We start from the raw sequence: 20186 nt of genomic DNA, 5'->3' as shown, positions 1-20186 counted from the left end.
ACTTCATCCCCAGAACTCACATTCTAGAAGAATGCAAGCTGTCCTCTGACTTCACGAATATCACATGGCATATGCACACACACACTTACACACTTAATTTAAAGGCTTATTTTGAAAGCTGCCCAACATGGGTGCTAGGAACTGAACTCCAGTCTTCTCCAAGAGCAATTATGCACTCTTAACCACTCAACTACCTCTTCAGCTGCAAATACATTTTCTTTCTCTCTCTCTCTCTCTGTCTTTCTCCCCCCCCTCTCTTTCACAATATAGCCTGGCAAGATTGTTTGGGCTAGTGACCTGAGTTCGAGCCCCAGAACCCACATAGATGGGTGGGGAGACCCAACTCCACAAAGTTGCCCTCTGACTTTTGCACGTGTGTCATGTCGTGCATGTGTGCACGCGCATGTGTGTACACACACACACACACACATCCTCTATAAATAATAATAAATTTACATTAAAAATTATAAGACATGTCTTACCATTATTTATCTCATAGTTAATAACTCTGGTTGATTTAGTTACGACTGTTTTCAATTCTGCTCCTTCCCTGATTGGGTTCGGCTCTTCTCTATTCTCCTGCATACTGTTTCTGTAGACCTTTCTAGATTCTGAAATGCTCTTATGGAAATCTTCCCAGAGAGTATACTTGAAAGCTGTCCAAAAACTGGGTGTAGTGGCAAAAACCTGTGATCCCAGAACTTGGGAACCTAAGGCAGGAGGATCATAAGTTCAAGGATGACCTGGGTCATGTAGGGAGACTTTACCTCAAACAACCAACCCACCCTAACTTGGACACAGAACTATCTCTATAGCCCTGTACAAGATTCTCCTTCAATCGGCTCCAGCCTGCCTTCTATTCTCTCTTTATACACTCTGTGCGTTGGCCTAATTAAATGTCTTACTTTTGCTCAGCCTCCCACATTCTTTATCGTCCATTTCCTCCACTCCCACAAGGCCTTGCCCCATTCCTGGTCAACATTCCTTCTTTCTCCTAGGCTTTGTCTTGGGTTTTCTCAGTAGCACTTTGTATGCATTCCTGTGGCAACATTTATCACACTGTTTGGTAAACATTAGTTTGGGAGTCTACTAGACTCCAAACTTGGAGCCCCTGGAAGAAAGACACCTGTTTATCACTGGTTATTCCTTACTGTTGGAACAAATGGACATTTCTGGCTGAATGACTAGAGGTAGTAGGTAGGATAGGAAAAGTGGGATAAAGAGGCATTAAGGCTTGAAGATTATTAAATAGATCTTTTAATACCAGGAGGAAAAAAAACATTGGCTATGAGTAAGCAGGGAGTTTACAGTGAAGGCAGTCCTCTAGTGAGCCCCAGAAGATCCCAAGAGTATGGAAGTCTGGTAGTTAAGCATGAGCAACCAAAAGCAAAATGCTGATGACTAAGAGACCACACAGGGACCGAGGCATGCTGTTGGGCATCCTGTCAAGTTTTTTTTTTCCTGCTGCATGTTACTTGAGTATCCGTGAGTATGATGAATTAATAGTGATGTATTTTCCCCCTTTGGAGTCTCAACTGTTGTTTAGTATGAGTCTACAGTTTTATCATGACGTCTCTGCTCTGGAAGTGTCTGTAAAAGGAATCAGGGACGGGGCTGGAGAGGTGGCTCAGCAGTTACGTGCATTTGCTGCTTTTCCAGAGCCTATGAATCCAGTTCCCAGCACCCACGTCAGGTGGCTCACCACCACCTGTAACTCCAGCTCCAGGGAGTGTTGCTAGAGTTTTCCTGCCTGGCCCACAGTCAGGACAAATCTCTCTCACCCGCCAGTCCCAAGCCCCTCAAAACCGACCAAGAAAACGCAGAGACTTATAGTGGTTACAAACTGTATGGCCGTGGCAGGCTTCTTGCTAACTGTTCTTACAGCTTAAATTAATCCATTTCTATTAATCTATACCTTGCCACGTGGCTCGTGGCTTACCGGTACTTTACATCTTCCTTGTCCTGATGGCGGCTGACAGTGTCCCCTACTCAGCCTTCCACTTCCCAGCTCTATTCTCCTCCTTGTCCCGCCTATACTTCCTGCCTAGCCAATGGCCAATCAGTGATTTATTTATTGACCAATCAGCAACACATTTGACATACAGACCATCCCACAGTACTGGGAGTCCTAACACTTTCTTTCTCAGGTACCCTTGTGCACATGCAGACACAAAGACATAAATAAAAACAAAACAAAATTGTACAAAAAGTCCGGTAAGTGTATGTTTAAGGTAGTGGGGAGGGAAAAGAGAGAAAGATAGAGTTTGGCTGATTTGCCCAACGTTAGAAGAGGACCACACAGGGAAGAAGGCATGCTGTTGGCACGCTCCCAAGTTCCTGGTACATATTACTTGAGTATCCATGATAAATGAGTGTGCCCTTTTTGCTCACAGATGCATCTTCAATGCTCAGAATAGTATGGGACATAAAATAATCTTTTCAATAAGTACTTGTTGAACGAATGACTAAGACATTTGGGTGATAACTTGGGAGAGGTTAGATCCAGTTTCTCAGTATGCCATTTGAATTCTGCCTGGACCGCTCAGCTGTTCTCGGCGCAGGGGCTCCAGTCTCAGGCGGGTTTGGGGGTGATGAGTGACAGCAAGGTAAGCAAGAATAACTGCAGGTTTGCATTGTAACGATTCAGAAGCCCAAGTGACAGAGCCTCTTCCCTGACTCTTCCTTAAAAGCCTTGAGTAGTCCCACAGACAGCTGGGCTTAGGTCAATTTACAGTCTCCAAACTTGGGCAGTCCTGGGTCAAGTCCTGCTCCTTGAGTAGGGGCAAAGTCCAGTTCCACTTCAGCTGAAAACAGGAACTAGTGGTTCCCTAAAAGAAAATGGGGTTCTGTCACCAGAAGAAGGGGGACAAAGGCTGACAGAGATGACAGGTGTCTATCGCCCTGTACATAAATGTTTCCTTCTCTCTGTTTTCATACCAGCCCAGTGAACCTGTGCTTGTTGATAAGATCTTATTCTAAATACCACCCTCCCATCTCTGCCTGTCTACAAGAGGCCTTCCTCATCCCCAGATGCCTGGTTCAAATATATTTCCCTCATGAGTCTCCTTTTTGAACGGAGTCCCATCCTTCTTAATGCCAAATTCAGGGCCAGGGAAGGGCACACAGACTCTGCTGTATGACCTACCCTGAATCTCCTGACCTGTCCGAAAGCAGGCATTACCACATTCACAGTGTCCATGAGAGCACCAGGGTCCAGAGGTGAGTCACTTGTCTTCAGTTCCAGCAGAGCTGAGCAGTGGAAAGACCACACCAATCACTTTCCACCAAGCCTAGCCATTTCCATAATCTACCCTTCATTCTCCAGCCATGCTGTCGTGTGTCCTGTTTGCATTGTACCGGAACTTGAGACCCGGAGAAGAAATAGTTTACTTAAGGCTCCAGGTGCATTAAGGAAGGTTTGCAGAAGACAGATACCATCGTTGGATAATAAAATCCTTCCGGGAGCCAGGTCTGAAACAGACATTAGGGCACAGTAATCATTTTTTTTCTGAAATGTGCATTAGTGTTTTGCTTACATGTATGTCTGTGTGAGGGTGTCAGATCCCCTGGAAATGGAGTTATAGACAGTTGTGAGCAGCCATGGGGTTGCTGGGAATTGAACCTGTGTCCTCTAGGAGAGCAGCCAGTGTTCTTAACAGCTGAGCCATCTATCTCTCCAGCCCTCACAGTAATCATTTTAACCATCCTTTCAAATGGATGTTTCCCCCCTCCGTTCGATCAAGGCTGGGAAAGTGGTGTTTGTAACTTCCCTGGGGTTACATACACTGCTCTCACGATTACTTATTTTTATTTATTTTCTGAGACAGTCTGGCTGTGTAGTCACAGATGGTGGTCTCGCTCCTGAGCGCCCGCGTGTTAACTTTGCAGTCCGCGCGCCCCATGCCTACCTCCTGCAGCAAGCACGGTGATTGGGTGCCCCGCGAGGGCCACCAGGGCGCGCTCGCAGCTAGGCGCGAGGCCGCCGAGGGCGGGAGGCTCTGTGATTGGGAGGCGCGGCTGTCAGTTAGCCGCGGGCGGGGCGGGGGGCGGGGGGGGCGTGGCCTGCATGAATAAGGCGCGCTTCAGCGCGTCGAGCGAGCGCTCCGCCGCCGCCGCCGCCGCCGTCGCCGCCGCCCGCCCGCCGGACGACGAGGCGCCCCCTGAGGGGCGGAGGAATCGGGCCTGGGGAGCGGGCGCTGAGGGAGGAGCCAGGTCGGAGCTGCAGAGGGCCCTGGCGAGGAGGTGGAGGGCTGAGGCCCGGAGGAGGCCCCCGCCGCGATGGGCAACCTGGAGAGCACCGAGGGCGGTCCGGGCGAGCCGCCCTCCGTCCCGCTGCTGCTGCCGCCCGGCAAGACGCCGATGCCCGAGCCGTGCGAGCTGGAAGAGAGATTCGCCCTAGTGCTGGTGAGACCCGCGCGGCTTGCTTCCTTCCCGCCGCTCCCCCCCCCCCCCAAACCCCCGCCGCGTCCCGCCCACCCCCGCTGCCCGGTCAACCCCTGACCCTGCCAGCAGCGCCGGCTCGGGCGGGGGCTCGCACGGAGCAGCCCGTCGGGGGTCGGGGAGGAGGGGTCCCCAAGCCCCGGACCTGCCCGCCGTCCAGACTCCTCCCCACTTCCCTCGGACTTCCCGGTCCGCGGCCGGAATTCCATTCCCGGGACCTCGCTGGCGGGGCGATTTCGGAAGCGGTTGGGTTCCCCAGCCCAAATCAGGCTTTTCCTCCCGTGTGAGAGTGGTTCTCGCGGCCAGACGAGGATGTTTCGGGGCGGGGGGGGTGGGGTGGGGGCGGGAAGGGAACGGAGAAGGGGCTGGCTGCTGTTCTTGGGGGGTGGGGTGGATGGAATACGGAGTGATGCCATTCTTATTCAGAACCGCATCCTGCTAAGTTAGAGTGCCTTTGCCTGGGTTGAACATGTGGATAAGCCATTTGACTAGGCAATTTTTTCCCCCCAATTGAAACAATACACAAACCATTCCGCCTGATTTTTCCCCCCTTGTTTCTTGTTAAGCCTTGGTGACTGGTTTGTATTCCTTTGCCTGTGGTTCTTTGTAGTCCTTCTGTGGTTTCAAAAGGGATGGTCTATAAAGATGCACTTTCAGAGCCGACTAGGGGATTCTCCTTTGCTCTGGGACTTGGACACTGATGTGAATGGCTTTGTGACTAGAGAGATAGTATAGCAGGTACCACTGAGATGAAGCTGGACCATGTGTTGAAGCTAAACGTGAAGCTTTAGAGAAACTTGAACATCTGCTAAGACAGAAATCTGAAAACTCGGGGAAATAGCTTTAGTTCCTCCAAAGAACTCTTAGTAATAATTCTGGTGCATTGTTGGTATAGCCCGAAGGGCTGCCTCTGCCTGTGAGGAGGGATAAGTTGTAGACTTAGCAGCCTTCTTGGATTTCATCTGCCTTGGAAGAGGGAGATTGGATCTGTTGGCAGCAGTGGAGCTGTCTAGAGATCCTGCCTCTGCAATGTGGAGAGCCTGACATCAGCTCACTGGCACCAGCTTGGACTCAGAGAGTCCAGGATGTTCCAGAGAGTTGTTCCAAGGGCAGCAAGCAAGGATCCCAGCTTTGGTACTTGTTTCACATCAGGGCACACCTAGAAAGGACCACTCAGAAACTTCAGCTGCCCCTGGGAAGAAGCAAAATCAGTATGCTGGAACACCTAAGGCACTGGCTTGGATTAGGACTCCTGGGATCAGTGTCCTGAGCAAATCACCTCAGGCCTCAAGCTCTCCAATCTCTGCTGACCCGTCTATGTGGGTCAGATTATGTGTCTCCACCAGAAAGCCAGGCGTCTGTGGTCTTGACTCAGCACTGATACAACTTCCCCAGCCAGAGTGTTTTTTAGGGGGGTTTCCGTAAATGCAGTGGGGTTTGTGAAGCCCTCCTCTGACAAGAGCAGGCATATCCTGTGACTGGGTATGTAGCATAGAGTAGCTACCTTCCAGCGATTTCTGAACCTCAAACTCCTTTGGGGGAATGCAAGTGATCTCAGATCTGAGTCACTGTTGAGATCAACTTCAAAGTTGACATTGCTGAGCACATAGTGCATGGCAGACTTCCACTTTCATTCAGTCTACACAACAGCCCCATGTGGTAAGTGCTGTTATTACCCACATTGTAGAGGAAAGTGGGACTCAAAGGGATTCAGTAGTAACTTAATGTTAACTACCTGACCAGAGACTGAAGAAAACTGTTTGAGTTAATTCTGACTTGAAAGTCCATGTCCTAAACCAGGATTCCAGGATGTCACTCTTCACCTACCAAATAGCTTTTCCATAAATCCAGTCTGTTGCGTCGAAGCTGACAAATTGGGAAAGAGGGTGACAGAGGAGCAGCTTGTCTGTTTTATATCATCAAGAAAAGAAAGTAGCCTACACTGAGCACCTACTCAGTGCTGATTCGTTACACTGTCTAGTTCTCAGTCCTGCCGGGACCAAATCATCAGCTGCAGCTCCTGTTTGCCATCATGAGTAATACTGCGGCGAATACTTGCTGTGTGAAACTTTCCTTAGGATAGAAACTTTGAATTGAACTTGATGAATTAAAGGGCTATAAATTGTTTTTTATTTTCTAAGAAGTTTATTTATTACGATCATGTGTGACTCCACACTTGCAGGTGTTATGGCTTGAATGTAGAAGTCAGGGGACAACTTTTGGGAAGGAACCCTTCTAACGTGGGTTCTGGGACTCGAGCTCAGGTGGTCAGGCATGCCTGGCAGGAGATTTTTACCTGCTGAGCCATCTTGCCACCCCTGTAAATTGCTTTTAAGGTCCTTAGTAGGTATTTGCAAATTGTCTTTCAAAAACAACAATGTGGTTTGGTACGGTAGCCATGCCTGTAGTCCCCCGTGAGGCCAAGGGAATAGAGTAGTGACATAGTGAGTTACATTGTGAGCCACTGTCTCAAAACCAATCTTCACCTCCAGAAAAATGAGTGTTCCCCAGGTGAGAGAAGAGGATTAGGGATGGCTTTTTCTCTCTTGATTATAAAGTGATATATTTTAATTAAGCAGATTTGGAAATTATGGAAAGAGAAGACAATCATCTGTACTAGTAGTTTTTTCTAGTAATATTTTGACAAACTTAAATATATTTTAACAATTAAGATGATACCCCAGATTGTGTTTTTTTTTGTTTGTTTGTTTTGTTTTGTTTTTTGGAGACAGGGTTTCTCTATGGAGCTTTGTGCCTCTCCTGGATCTTGCTCTGTAGCCCAGGCTGGCCTCAAACTCACAAAGATCCGCCTGCCTCTGCCTCCCAAGTGCTGGGATTAAAGGCGTGCGCCACTACCACCTGTCCAGGTTGTGTTTTAAACGGAGTTTTTCTTTACAATTTTAAGCATTTTGTAATTTTTTGTTTTGTTTTCCAAGACAGGTTTTTTTTTTTTTTTTTGGTCTGTGTAGCCTTGGCTGTCCTGGAACTTTCTCTGTAGACCAGGCTGGCCTCGAACTCACAGAGTGCTGGGATTAAAGTGGTGGGCCACCACTGCCCAGCACCCATTTTGTAATTTTTTTTTTTTTTTTTTTTTTTTTTTTTGGTTTTTCGAGACAGGGTTTCTCTGTGTAGCTTTGCGCCTTTTCCTGGAACTCACTTGGTAGCCCAGGCTGGCCTCGAACTCACAGAGATCCGCCTGGCTCTGCCTCCCGAGTGCTGGGATTAAAGGCGTGCGCCACCACCGCCCGGCCCATTTTGTAATTTTTAAAGTGTTCTTCGTATCATGGCTGTATGACTACATAGTACTCCACAGTAGAGTATTTTATCACTACCTTATCTTGTAAATTTCTTTTATCTCTATTTTGTTTGTGATGAATTTCCAGTGCACAAATATTTGCCGTCATCTCTGATTGTCTTAGATAAATTTCTAGAAATGATGTTATTGGGCCAAAGGATTAAATGCTTTTTTGAGGCCATAGAGACCTATGCTTTTTTTTTTGGGGGGGGGGGCGTTCGAGACAGGGTTTCTCTGTGTAGTTCTGGTGCCTGTCCTGTCTGTAACCAGGCTGGTCTTGAAATCACAGAGATTCACCTGCCTCTGCCTCTCAAATGCTGGGATTAAAGGTGTGTGCCGCCACCACCTGGCAACCTATGCATTTTTTAAACATTTATTTTGTGTGTGTGACCATGTTTGTGCCGTGGTGTGTGTGTGTGTGTGTGTGTAAGTCAGAGAGCAATTTTCAGGAGTTGGTTTTCTCATTCCGCTGTGTGGGCTCCCAATATGGAACTCTGGTCATTAGACTCTGAAGCAAGTGCCCCAACTCACTGAGCTATCTGGATCCCCAAGACCTAACTATACCTTCTGTTAATTCTATCAGTGACATTTTCTGTCCACCCTAGTAACTTAGTATTTTCTGTCCACCCTAGTAACTTAGTATTTTCTGTCCAATCTAGTAACTTAGTATTTTCTGTCCACCCTAGTAACTTAGTATTTTCTGTCCACCCTAGTAACTTAGTATTTTCTGTCCACCCTAGTAACTTAGTATTTTCTGTCCACTCCAGTAACTTAGTATTTTCTGTCCACTCCAGTAACTTAGTATTTTCTGTCCACTCTAGTAACTTAGTATTTTCTGTCCACCCTAGTAACTTAGTATTTTCTGTCCAATCTAGTAACTTAGTATTTTCTGTCCACTCCAGTAACTTAGTATTTTCTGTCTGCCCTAGTAACTTAGTATTTTCTGTCCGCTCTAGTAACTTAGTATTTTCTGTCCACCCTAGTAACTTAGTATTTTCTGTCCACTCCAGTAACTTAGTATTTTCTGTCCACTCTAGTAACTTAGTATTTTCTGTCCACCCTAGTAACTTAGTATTTTCTGTCCAATCTAGTAACTTAGTATTTTCTGTCCACTCCAGTAACTTAGTATTTTCTGTCTGCCCTAGTAACTTAGTATTTTCTGTCCGCTCTAGTAACTTAGTATTTTCTGTCCACCCTAGTAACTTAGTATTTTCTGTCCACCCTAGTAACTTAGTATTTTCTGTCCAATCTAGTAACTTAGTATTTTCTGTCCAATCTAGTAACTTAGTATTTTCTGTCCAATCTAGTAACTTAGTATTTTCTGTCCACCCTAGTAACTTAGTATTTTCTGTCCACCCTAGTAACTTAGTATTTTCTGTCCAATCTAGTAACTTAGTATTTTCTGTCCAATCTAGTAACTTAGTATTTTCTGTCCACCCTAGTAACTTAGTATTTTCTGTCCACCCTAGTAACTTAGTATTTTCTGTCCACCCTAGTAACTTAGTATTTTCTGTCCACTCCAGTAACTTAGTATTTTCTGTCCACTCTAGTAACTTAGTATTTTCTGTCCACCCTAGTAACTTAGTATTTTCTGTCCAATCTAGTAACTTAGTATTTTCTGTCCACTCCAGTAACTTAGTATTTTCTGTCTGCCCTAGTAACTTAGTATTTTCTGTCCGCTCTAGTAACTTAGTATTTTCTGTCCACCCTAGTAACTTAGTATTTTCTGTCCACCCTAGTAACTTAGTATTTTCTGTCCAATCTAGTAACTTAGTATTTTCTGTCTAATCTAGTAACTTAGTATTTTCTGTCCAATCTAGTAACTTAGTATTTTCTGTCCACCCTAGTAACTTAGTATTTTCTGTCCACCCTAGTAACTTAGTATTTTCTGTCCAATCTAGTAACTTAGTATTTTCTGTCCAATCTAGTAACTTAGTATTTTCTGTCCACCCTAGTAACTTAGTATTTTCTGTCCACCCTAGTAACTTAGTATTTTCTGTCCAATCTAGTAACTTAGTATTTTCTGTCCAATCTAGTAACTTAGTATTTTCTGTCCAATCTAGTAACTTAGTATTTTCTGTCCACCCTAGTAACTTAGTATTTTCTGTCCACCCTAGTAACTTAGTATTTTCTGTCCAATCTAGTAACTTAGTATTTTCTGTCCAATCTAGTAACTTAGTATTTTCTGTCCACCCTAGTAACTTAGTATTTTCTGTCCAATCCAGTAACTTAGTATTTTCTGTCCGCCCTAGTAACTTAGTATTTTCTGTCCACTTCAGTAACTTAGTATTTTCTGTCCAATCTAGTAACTTAGTATTTTCTGTCCACTTTAGTAACTTAGTATTTTCTGTCCACTCCAGTAACTTAGTATTTTCTGTCCACTTTAGTAACTTAGTATTTTCTGTCCACTCCAGTAACTTAGTATTTTCTGTCCGCTCCAGTAACTTAGTATTTTCTGTCCACCCTAGTAACTTAGTGTTTTCTGTCCACCCTAGTAACTTAGTATCTCATCCTCCCTCCCTTTCCTCCTTCCTTACTTTCTTCCCCCTTCCTCTTCCCCCACAGTGCTTGGGCTCTAACCCAAAACCTTCTTCATTCTAGACAAGTGCTCTATTTGTTTGTTAGTTTGTTTTCTGAGACAGGGTTTCTCTACATAGCCCCAACAGTCCTGGAACTCACTCTGTAGACCAGGCTGGTCTTGAACTCACAGAAATCTGCCTGCCTCTACCTCCTGAGTGCTGGGATCAAAGGTGTGTGCCACAGTGCCCTCCTTTTCTTTATAAGCTACTTCCGGATGGTTTAGATTTTAGGAACTTTTGTTTCTTTGATTATTACAAAATGCCATCTTGTTTTACTTTGCATTTTTCTGAATATTTTGTCGTGTTTTGTCCTTTGTTCTTTGTTTGGGCTTTATTCTATATCCGTATGTCTATGTAATAAATGTATGTTTTGTACAGTTTCACATTCTGAATCTTTTTCACACATGAAAGAGCATAAGTAACTGTCCTGTAAGGGTAAAGTATGTGGAGTTCTTGGAATTGCTCCCTGCCCCTTATGCTTTTCACCTTCCCTGGAACGAGAAGCCTCTAGTGCTGGGCTTGTTGAGTCTGTGTGTCCCACAGCTGGGGCAGTCCAGGTGGCAGGCACACACTCTGCCGCAGTTGGTGAGAACAGTGGAAATAACTAGTCTTCAGTGAAGTGAAAAGAGAAGCCGAGGTGGAGAGGAAATGAAACCGCAGATCTTCCCCCGAGGCTTCTTGGGAAGGCTAGGCAGAGTCAAGGGCTACCCTGTGGTCAAGACCAAGGTATTTGCCCCAGAGCCGACTCTGGTGTCCCCATAGGACACCAGTGCTGTCAGCCTGCAGTCAGCATGTGGCCTGCTCTGCCGGGCATCTGGCCTCCATTTTGGGGAGACATTTCTCCTGCGTTGGAGCTGACTGCTGTAGTGGCAGGGAAGGCCGGGGTTCATTCCAGTTTCGGAATACTTTTGAAAAAGAGAAAGTATCTTTTGAAGACGGGGAAGGTGCTGGGGTCACTTAGCCTCCCTTCCCTTGTCCCCTCTGGACAAGAGACTTCAGGACTCGCTCTGTGAATAGCTGTAGAGGGAACAGGGTCTTAAGGTTCTCTGTCTGTGGGGAAGTGGGGTGGATAGGAGAGTCTAGAATGGAGCTGAACTGGGTAGCTCCAATCCCTGAGTTTTCTCTGCTTTCCTTCAACCCGGGACAGAGAATCTCCTAAGAAAGGTGTGGAGGCCTCCCGCTGACATAGTCCTGCTGGTGCGTCTGTCTGTGTCTTTCTGCCCTCTCGCCTCCTGTCCCTGTTCTCTTCTGTCTCCTCATGGCACAGGTGTGGCCTGGGAGTTTGTGTGGTGGGTAGGGAAGGACCTAGAGAAGATTTGGCATGTGTGGGAGCTGCGTCTCTTCAATCCTGAACTTTACTAATTTCCATAGGCTCAGTCTGTCAAGTTCTTTGCAACATTGAAAAGTACTGTAAACGACTTTAAGAATCCTAAGGGACTGGCTGAGTTCTTGGCATGGCAGGGTTTAGGCTGTGCTATACCGGTGGAGTTTAATTCTTGTGTCCCTCTCCTCCTCTGTTTTTTAAATCACCTCTGATACGCCTCCAGGGCTGGAGTTGCAGCCTGTTGGTTTTGCCACTGGGTGCCTAGTGCAGTAACAGGAAAGATATGTGCTTCCCGTCCCCTTTTCCTCTGTGTCAGCTCAGAATGGGGACTGTCACATCCTTCGGTTACCCAGCCCTTTTCAAAGTGAGAGCTGGGCTTGTGCCTGGGGTTTGGTTATTTTAAGAGATGGTTATTCTGTTTTAAGAACTGCTTAGACTTCAGAGTTTAGCTGTTTTTATCCGTTTCCTTGCGGGGAACTGGAGAACCAGTCACTCTGTATAGTCCCTATTTCCCATGAAACCATTAAAAAAGTGTCCCTCACCCCTCCAGCACCTCCCCTCCCACAGAGGAAATAGCTGGTTGGAGATTTGCTGGCTCAGACTTGGTTTTAAAGAAAGGCTGTTAGTTTTATAATCAGGAGACTTAGGTTCTGGTCCAGTTTTGTAGTCTCTTTTTTATCTGAAAGTCTGTGGACAAATCTTATACTTCAAGTCATTTATTTTGTGTTTGTGTATGTATGTGGACACATGTCTTTTCTCTCCTTCTATCCTGTGGGTCCCAGAGATTGAACTCAGGTTGTCAGGCTTGGTGGGAAGCGTCCTTACCTGCTCACCATCTCCCCATCCCACATCCTGAGCCACTTTTGTTCTTTATGACCTGAATGAGGATAACTTCTTACTCACAGCGTTTAAAGGGTACTCCTGGATCCTAACGTGATTTTCAGCTGAGGGAAGGGTTGGCTTATGTTGGAGTCTTAGGGAGCAAGCAAGGATGTTTAGGTTATTACACTAACTGCTGCTGTGTTTGGTAGACAAGTCCAGGGATGTTAAACATCCAAAGTGAATGGATATGGCCCCACAGCTGCTTGTAATCTCAACCCTTGGGAGGCCAGCCTGGGCTACAAGGGAGACTTTGTATTTTGAAAACCTCTATTGTAAAGGAATAAAAGTAAAGATAGAGCCATAGCTTATGAACTTATACCTTAGGAAAGAAGTAGACCTTTTTATTACCCTTGTCTGCGGGTAGTGCCAGGTTCTTCTGATGCAGTAGGTGCTATCCTAAAACCTGTCAAAGACTTTGGCATAAGCATGCTACCTCTTCCCTCTTGTCAGCCCATTAGACCAGTGTAAAATCAAAGGTTTTTACTTGGGAATGTTTTATCAAGAAACACTTTTGTATGGCTAGGATAGAGTTAAGACAGGATCTTTTGTAGCTCAGGTTAGCCTAGAACTCCTGATTCTGGCTTCTACCTCCCAAGTGCCAGTATTACAAGCATGTGGTACCATGCCTAGCTGAATTTGCAAGTGAATTTGATAACAGTTCTTTGTTTTTTGAATAACAGATCCCTTTGAAAGTCTGTTCAAACCCATGGCCTCCCTCATGCACATGTTGCATGTATGTGGTGTTTTGAGGGCTTCGGGGCCTGTTCATGGATCTGCCAGGAAAGTCCTGGCTTTGCTTGTCAGAGAGGAGAAAAGGGTAGAAGGTGAGGAGACTCTAATCCAACAGTGATCTGAGTGTGTGGTAGGAGGGTGGGAACCCTAGTTAATCACTCCGATAAAACGATGCCTCTGGTAGTGGTAACAACAAAGGCATCTTGTTGAAGTTTGCCTGGTCCCCCCATTCAGAGTGAGGCGTTCAGATCCCTGGACACTGATTTGACTTTGATTAAGGATCTTTTGTAGTGGGGGTCTGGTCTACTCTTTTGAGGTAGAGGTCCAGTTCTAAAATTCTGGGAATATCCAGGTGGGAGTAATTACATTACTTTTGAGAAGTCGTGGGGAACAAGTAACCTCTCTTGTAGTAGGGGACAAAGTTTAAGTCATGTCCTGTGACTGGAGGCACTGCCTGTGAGGAACAGCGGCTCTTTTCCTCTGGGCAGTGTTCTCCCAAAGTGTCCAGATAGAAGGTAGAGTTGGCTCCCAGCACGTGCTTAAGAGGACGGGAAAGATCTGTCTTCAGCAGATGCTTCTCTGATTAAATCTTGTCCATGTAATGACAACAGTCTGACCTGCACCTCTTTTTTTTTTTTTTTTGGTTTTTCGAGACAGGGTTTCTCTGTTCTCTGTGTAGCTTTGCTCCTTTCCTGGAACTCACTTGGTAGCCCAGGCTGGCCTCGAACTCACAGAGATCCACCTGGCTCTGCCTCCCGAGTGCTGGGATTAAAGGCGTGCGCCACCATCGCCCGGCCAGGTTTGGGATTCTTAATCGTGCTCTTAACCGCTGAGCCATCTCTCTCTCAACATACGTTATTCTCATCATTTTTCTTTTTCTCTACTGCCACTGTTTCCATCCAAGTCAGTATCAGGAGCTTGTATTCCAGCCAGGGAACCTTCTTCTCTTGTCTCTCCATTCTTCATCTGTTTCCACAGAGGAGCCTAATTTAAAATATTAGCCTTTCATCCAGAACATCCTTTCTACTTTAGGGCCTTTGTACAAGCTCTATCTGCCTAGGGCGCCTTTTGCCTGAATCTTTAAATGACTCATTTTAGTTTATAACTTAGGGCTTCAGCTTTTGAATCACCACCTACCTCTCAAAGCCAGCCTTGCTTATTATTTTCTATCTTAGAATCCTGCTCATTCCATTGTGTTATTTTTCATTTTGAAATTATTTAATTGCATATTTATCTTCCTACATTACTGACTCCCTGAGGGTGGGGACATTATATCTGCTTATCATTGTACAGCCAAATACCTGGTATAGGTAAACATCATTTAATTTTTGTGGCTGATGGAAATCTCCAAGATAGGAGTGTGTGTGTTTACAAAAATAATAATCTAACGAGGTAGTTCACACCTTAATGCTTTATAATAGATTACATGCTTGTGTATAAATATGTAGAAAAAAGGCCTAGAAGACTCACTACCTAATTGTGTTGACATCTGGAGGGGAATGAGTAAGTTGGGGTTGAATAAGATTGTAAACATCAGGGTAGATTGAGTTACTCAAAAAAACATGTGTTTTTCTATTATGTATCCTTCTTTTAAGGGAAATGGAGTTGGATGGGGGAACCTCAACTTTGAATGATAATATTAAAAAGGTTCTCTTACTTTACAGTGAGCCAAAAGATGAACAGGAGAAAGAAAGGACACCAGTGAGATTGGTAGCTAGGTCCTGCCTGTCACATGCCATGTGGGGACCTGCACATCACATTAGAGAGAGGCCCTTCTGCCCTGAGGCTGTATTTTAGATTGTTGAGTGGAGGCATCCTGGTTCCTCAGACACAGGCAGATTGTATATTTTCAGTCTCTTGCATTTCAAGTCCAGTTAAACGTTCACCTCTCGCCTTAGCAGAGGTGCGGTGATGTCAGCCAAGGAAATAAGCTCCGTGCTTCACTGAACCGAGCTCCTCAGGGTTGGCTCAGCAGTTCTGACCCCTGTGGAAGTAATTTTCTCTAGATTCTTGTCTCTTAGGAAAAGGACAACTAATAGTGTTTTTAAATAATGTCAAACAGGAAAAGAAGATATAATAAATGTGGCCACATTGGGAAGAGGGACAAATGACATCTAGTGACCTTCCACCGAGGGAATCTTCCAAATAATTCTTGATAACTTTTACTGGATGGTAATGGAATGCCAGCACCAAGCCATCACTCTGGCAGAAACATCTCATTTCTTCACCATGATAGTATAAAGCAGGATTTGTTAAAGCTGAATGAAGGGTCTCAAGCATGCTGTACACATGCTCTACCACTAAGCTACGTCCCCAGCCTGAAGCAGTTATTTCTATTTTGTAGATGGGAGAACTGAGGTCCAGGAAGGTTAAATGGTCCAGGATTAAAAAGTAATAAGTAGTCAGGATTTGAATCCAAGCATTCTGACTCCAAAGCCATTGTTGTAGTTCAGTTTGTTTTGAAACGTGATCTCACACTGCAGTACCAGACTAACCTGGAACTCACTAGCCCACACAGGTGTCTAACTTGTGCCTCAGCCTCCTGAGTGCTGGAATTACAGTCTCATACCACCACCCTGCCTCCAAAGCCCACATTCTTAACTCCATGCTCCTCTTCCCAGAGTTGACCTCTCCTTGCTTGCAGTTGGACATGGTGACACACACCTGTGATCTGAGCTCTTGGGAGATGGAGGCAAGAAGATCAGTAGTTCAAGGCCAGCCTCATCTATATAACATGTTTGAGGACAACCTGGGATAATAAGAACCTGTCAAAAAAAAAGTGTAATTACAAGATAGGAGCCAGCCCCAGTGTGAGGGCGCATACACTTGGGTGGCTTTGAGGCAGGAGGATCAGGTCAGGGTCATCCTGGGATTCATAGTGAGTTTAATACCAGCTTGGGCTATATAATGAGTTTCGGGGCAGGCTTAGATACATAGCAAAGTCTTGTCTCACAAAACCAAACGAAAACAGAGATAGGATTATGTCTTTGGGAGGCAAAGAATAGACGAAGCGTGAAGCAAAGGCCTCATTTAGGTCAGCAAGTCTTAGATCCACACTTTCCTTTCTGTATGCACGGCACTCTCCTAAGTGCTCCGGAGTATACCGAAGACGTAGATGGTGCTACCTGAGTTGGAGAGACAAAATGGGTATTGAGGACTGTAGTTTGAACTGGAGCATTAAGTCAAAACATCTTCTCAGGTCATCTGTGAAGCCTGTTGTAGGAAGTCAGACACTGCTGGACAGCTTGTCTTAAAAGTGACTAGGGTGGGTCAGCAGAGAGACAAGAGCAGGATGGGGGGAGACTGAAGAGGAAGAATGAGCCAGCTGTTGAGAAGAGCAGCCAGAAGCCTGCCTTTTGTAATAGAGGAGCCTATTTACAGAGACGTGAGCTTGGATCAGGTTGGACCACCAGTCCACAGAGAGTTCTGCCTGAAGATTTACTGATGCTAGAAAAGGTTCTGTGGAGGCCCTGCTGCCCAGCCTTTCATGGGGAATGCGATTTGAGATTAGTTGGTAAGTGGCCCCTGGCCATTCATGAGTTTACTCATTAAAAGTTGGATGGTTGAAATACATGAGAAATAAACATTTGATCCTCAGAGGTTAGAGAAGCAGAATATTTTTTAAAAACTAGATTGGAAAGGGTCCCACACGTTACACTTGAACCTTATGTAGATGCTACCATTTTTAGTAACCAAACTTTAAACTCATTTTCTTTTTCTAAATCTGTCTTTCCTTTTTTAAAGGTGGAAGGGCATCTTGTCCTAAGCAATTTCGGTTATTAACAGTGCTTAGGGGTGCGGAGATGGTTCAGTTGGTAAAGTGCTTAGGGCCTGAGTTTGATCGATAGCACCCATGTAAAGCGTTGGGCAAGTGTTCATAGGCCAGTAGTCCCAGTGCTGGGGATGTAAGAGGATCCCTGGGCCTTGCTGGTAAGTCAGTTTTGCAGAACCTGTGAGCACCAGGTTCAGTGAGAGACCCTGTCTCAAAAAGTTAGATGGAGCCGGGCGGTGGTGGCGCACGCCTTTAATCCCAGCACTCGGGAGGCAGAGTCAGGCGGATCTCTGTGAGTTCGAGGCCAGCCTGGGCTACCAAGTGAGTTCCAGGAAAGGCGCAAAGCTACACAGAGAAACCCTGTCTCGAAAAACCAAAAAAAAAAAAAAAAAAAAAAAAAAAAGTTAGATGGCAAGCCATTGAGGAGCACACCCAGTGTCAGCTCTGGCCTCTGCAGACATGTTCACACATGTGCGTAGATACACATGGTGCATACAAATACAGAAAATGCTTTGCTTGTGGTAGATTCTCAACAGATGTACTTCACTGCATCATGATAGTGACTCGTGTTACTCTCTGACTGCTGCTAGTGGTGTGCATGCTGTGTGTTGAGAGGCGAGGGTGAGATAGTACCCTTTGCTAGCTAATTATCCAGGCTAGGTATCTGGAGTCCTTCGGGACTGCTGCTCTGTCCACCTTCCCTCTACGACCGCCACTCTGTAGTTGGCCTGTTTGATGAACTTGGTGGTTTCCTTGTTTGAGCCTTGCAGGACCTAACTCTGTTCTCCGTCCTTCATCACAGCCATATGCTAACTTCTGAGGTGTGTTGGAGGGAGTGTTCTGGGAGTAATGAAATTTCAGGAGATGGGAAACAATTGCACATTCAGGGAACTGAGAGGCCGGATTGGTTAATGAGGATCCTAAAGAGGTCTGAGAAGCCATCAATGATGAGCAGGACCCAGACCATGTGGGGGTTTGCCAGTCTTAAAAGTTTGACAACAGGCCGGGCGGTGGTGGCGCACGCCTTTAATCCCAGTACTCGGGAGGCAGAGCCAGGCGGATCTCTGTGAGTTCGAGGCCAGCCTGGGCTACCAAGTGAGTTCCAGGAAAAGGCGCAAAGCTACACAGAGAAACCCTGTCTCGAAAAACCAAAAAAAAAAAAAAAAAAAGTTTGACAACAGTTACGGAGATGGTTTTTAGGCATGGTAAAGCTCTACCCTGCTCTGTAGTGTTGGGAGAGTCCTGGAATCTCTCCTGCTCTGGTCAGCAGCCTGCCTGAGGGCCAGGATCCTCTCTAGGCTCTGCGGAGAGGGATGGCCCTCTTGATCATTTCAGGTTTGACTGGTGCTCAGCCCTCAACTGCTGTACTAACTAACCCTCAGGCCAAAAAGGGCCGTGCCTCTGCTGGGCTGTCCCAGGCTTGGCGTGCCTATCTGTGGCCAGGGCCTATAATTTGGTGGGTTGGCTGGTTACAAAAATAAAAAGTGCGACCTGTAACTAAAGCTGAGTGGATTCAGCGAAGAGGGAGCTTTTAATTTGCCTGGGCTGTACTTACTGGAGAAGTAAGGCGTAGTTCCAGGTTCTGCTTTAGTACCTGCTGTAGGGCCCACTAAGGGCTTGTGCCTGGTGCTGAGATGTGGGGACCCTAGGGGAGGGATTTGGAGGGGGTGTTGGGGTTCAACCATAGGCTTGATATGGTTCCCTGGGAAGTAAACATTATTCAGTCTTGTCTCTCACATGTGTTTCTCCTGTTTGATTGCATTAACATCCATCCATCCATCCATCCATCCATCCATCCATCCATCCATCCTTGTTCAACAGGATTGAGTGCTTTTTGTATTTTAGGCATTCGTGATATCACGGTGATCAAGAGGGACAAAGAGGCTGGCCTCAGAATTCACATTGTTCTTGAAGAGAACAATAAATCAATGTCCAAGCAAATAAAATAATATCCAGTGCCACACAGGAGAAGGGAGACGGGGAGTAATGGGGATGGTATTTTAGATGAGATGGTCCTGTATTTTCTGTGGTTGCCAGGTAGAGGGAAAGGGTGAAAAAGGAACAGGCTACGTGTGTAGAGCCTGGATGCCAGCACCTGGAAGTGTCTCGGAGGAAGAGGCTCCTGTGGCAGTGCAGTCAGCCTGGGTGGAGATGACAGGCGGTGCCCCTCTGGGGCCCAGCTTGTTCCTAGTCCAGGTGGACCCCAGTCAGAGCCTGTGGTTGTTTCTTCCGGGCTCCAGATGTCAAAACTGTCTGCAGGGCCGGCAGGGTGCTGATTAACTGTAAATAGACGCCTGTCTTCTCAGAACCTCTCAAGTCTGATTCCTGGGGTTTCCCGAAGGGACTGTTCTGGACAGAGGAGGAATGTGAAACCGGCCTGGGGAACAGCTGCAGGGGTGATGGGTTCCTCCTGACTGTATCTGGGTGCGCTTTTGTAAGAGCTGAGGTGAGGGGGTTTGGATTTGAGTCTTTTTGTTGTTGGTTGGTTGTTTTTCGAGACAGGGTTTCCTGTGTAACAGCTCTGGCTATCCTGGATCTCGCTTTGTAGACCATGCTGGCCTTGAACTCACAAAAGATCTGCCTGCCTCTGCCTCCTGAGTGCTGGGATTAAAGGTGTGCGCAACCACGGCCCGGCTAAGATTTTTTTTGAGTCAGAGTTCTATGTCCCAGACTGATCTCAAACTCCCTAAGTAGGCAAGAATGAACTTGAGTTTTTGATTTTTCTGCTTCCACCTTCTGAATACTGAGATTACAGGCATGCTCCACTAAGACCAAGTGCAGTGTTCAGGATCAAACCCAGGACCTCATGCATGCTAGGCAGGCACTCTACCAACCAATTCACATCCCTAACTTAAGAAGAAATATTCTAAAGGCATAACCTTTTGAATTGGGGGTCTTGTATTAGGAAGCCAAATGAAAATGCTCAAGAAATGAATTATTGGGACTGGGTAGATGACTTAACACTTAAGAGCATTTGTTGCTCTTGCAGAGGACCTGGGTTCAATTTCCACCACTCATATAGTGAGTGACTCATGAACATCTGTAACTCCAGTTCCAGGGCTGACCTCTGTGGACACTGGGCACTCGTGTGGTACGTATACATATGTACAGACAAAATTTCATACACATAAAAACAGAGAAAATAGAGAAGAAGTATGAATT

General features: G+C 45.9%; 1 protein-coding gene across 1 annotated transcript in view; it reads left to right on the top strand.

Annotated features, from left to right (window-relative positions):
• Window positions 1-4109: 4109 nt before the first annotated feature.
• Fmnl3 (formin like 3) overlaps window positions 4110-20186 on the top strand; it is a 53550-nt gene continuing 37473 nt past the window's right edge. The window contains 1 exon segment of the mRNA XM_052748906.1: window positions 4110-4404. Coding sequence (XP_052604866.1) covers window positions 4279-4404 — 126 coding nt within the window. The 5' untranslated portion in view covers window positions 4110-4278.

Source organism: Peromyscus californicus, unplaced genomic scaffold (assembly GCF_007827085.1).
Source record: "Peromyscus californicus insignis strain IS unplaced genomic scaffold, ASM782708v3 Scaffold_20__1_contigs__length_68692818, whole genome shotgun sequence".
Classification (NCBI taxonomy): Eukaryota; Metazoa; Chordata; class Mammalia; order Rodentia; family Cricetidae; genus Peromyscus; species Peromyscus californicus.
This window is presented reverse-complemented; position numbering and strand designations above follow the sequence as displayed.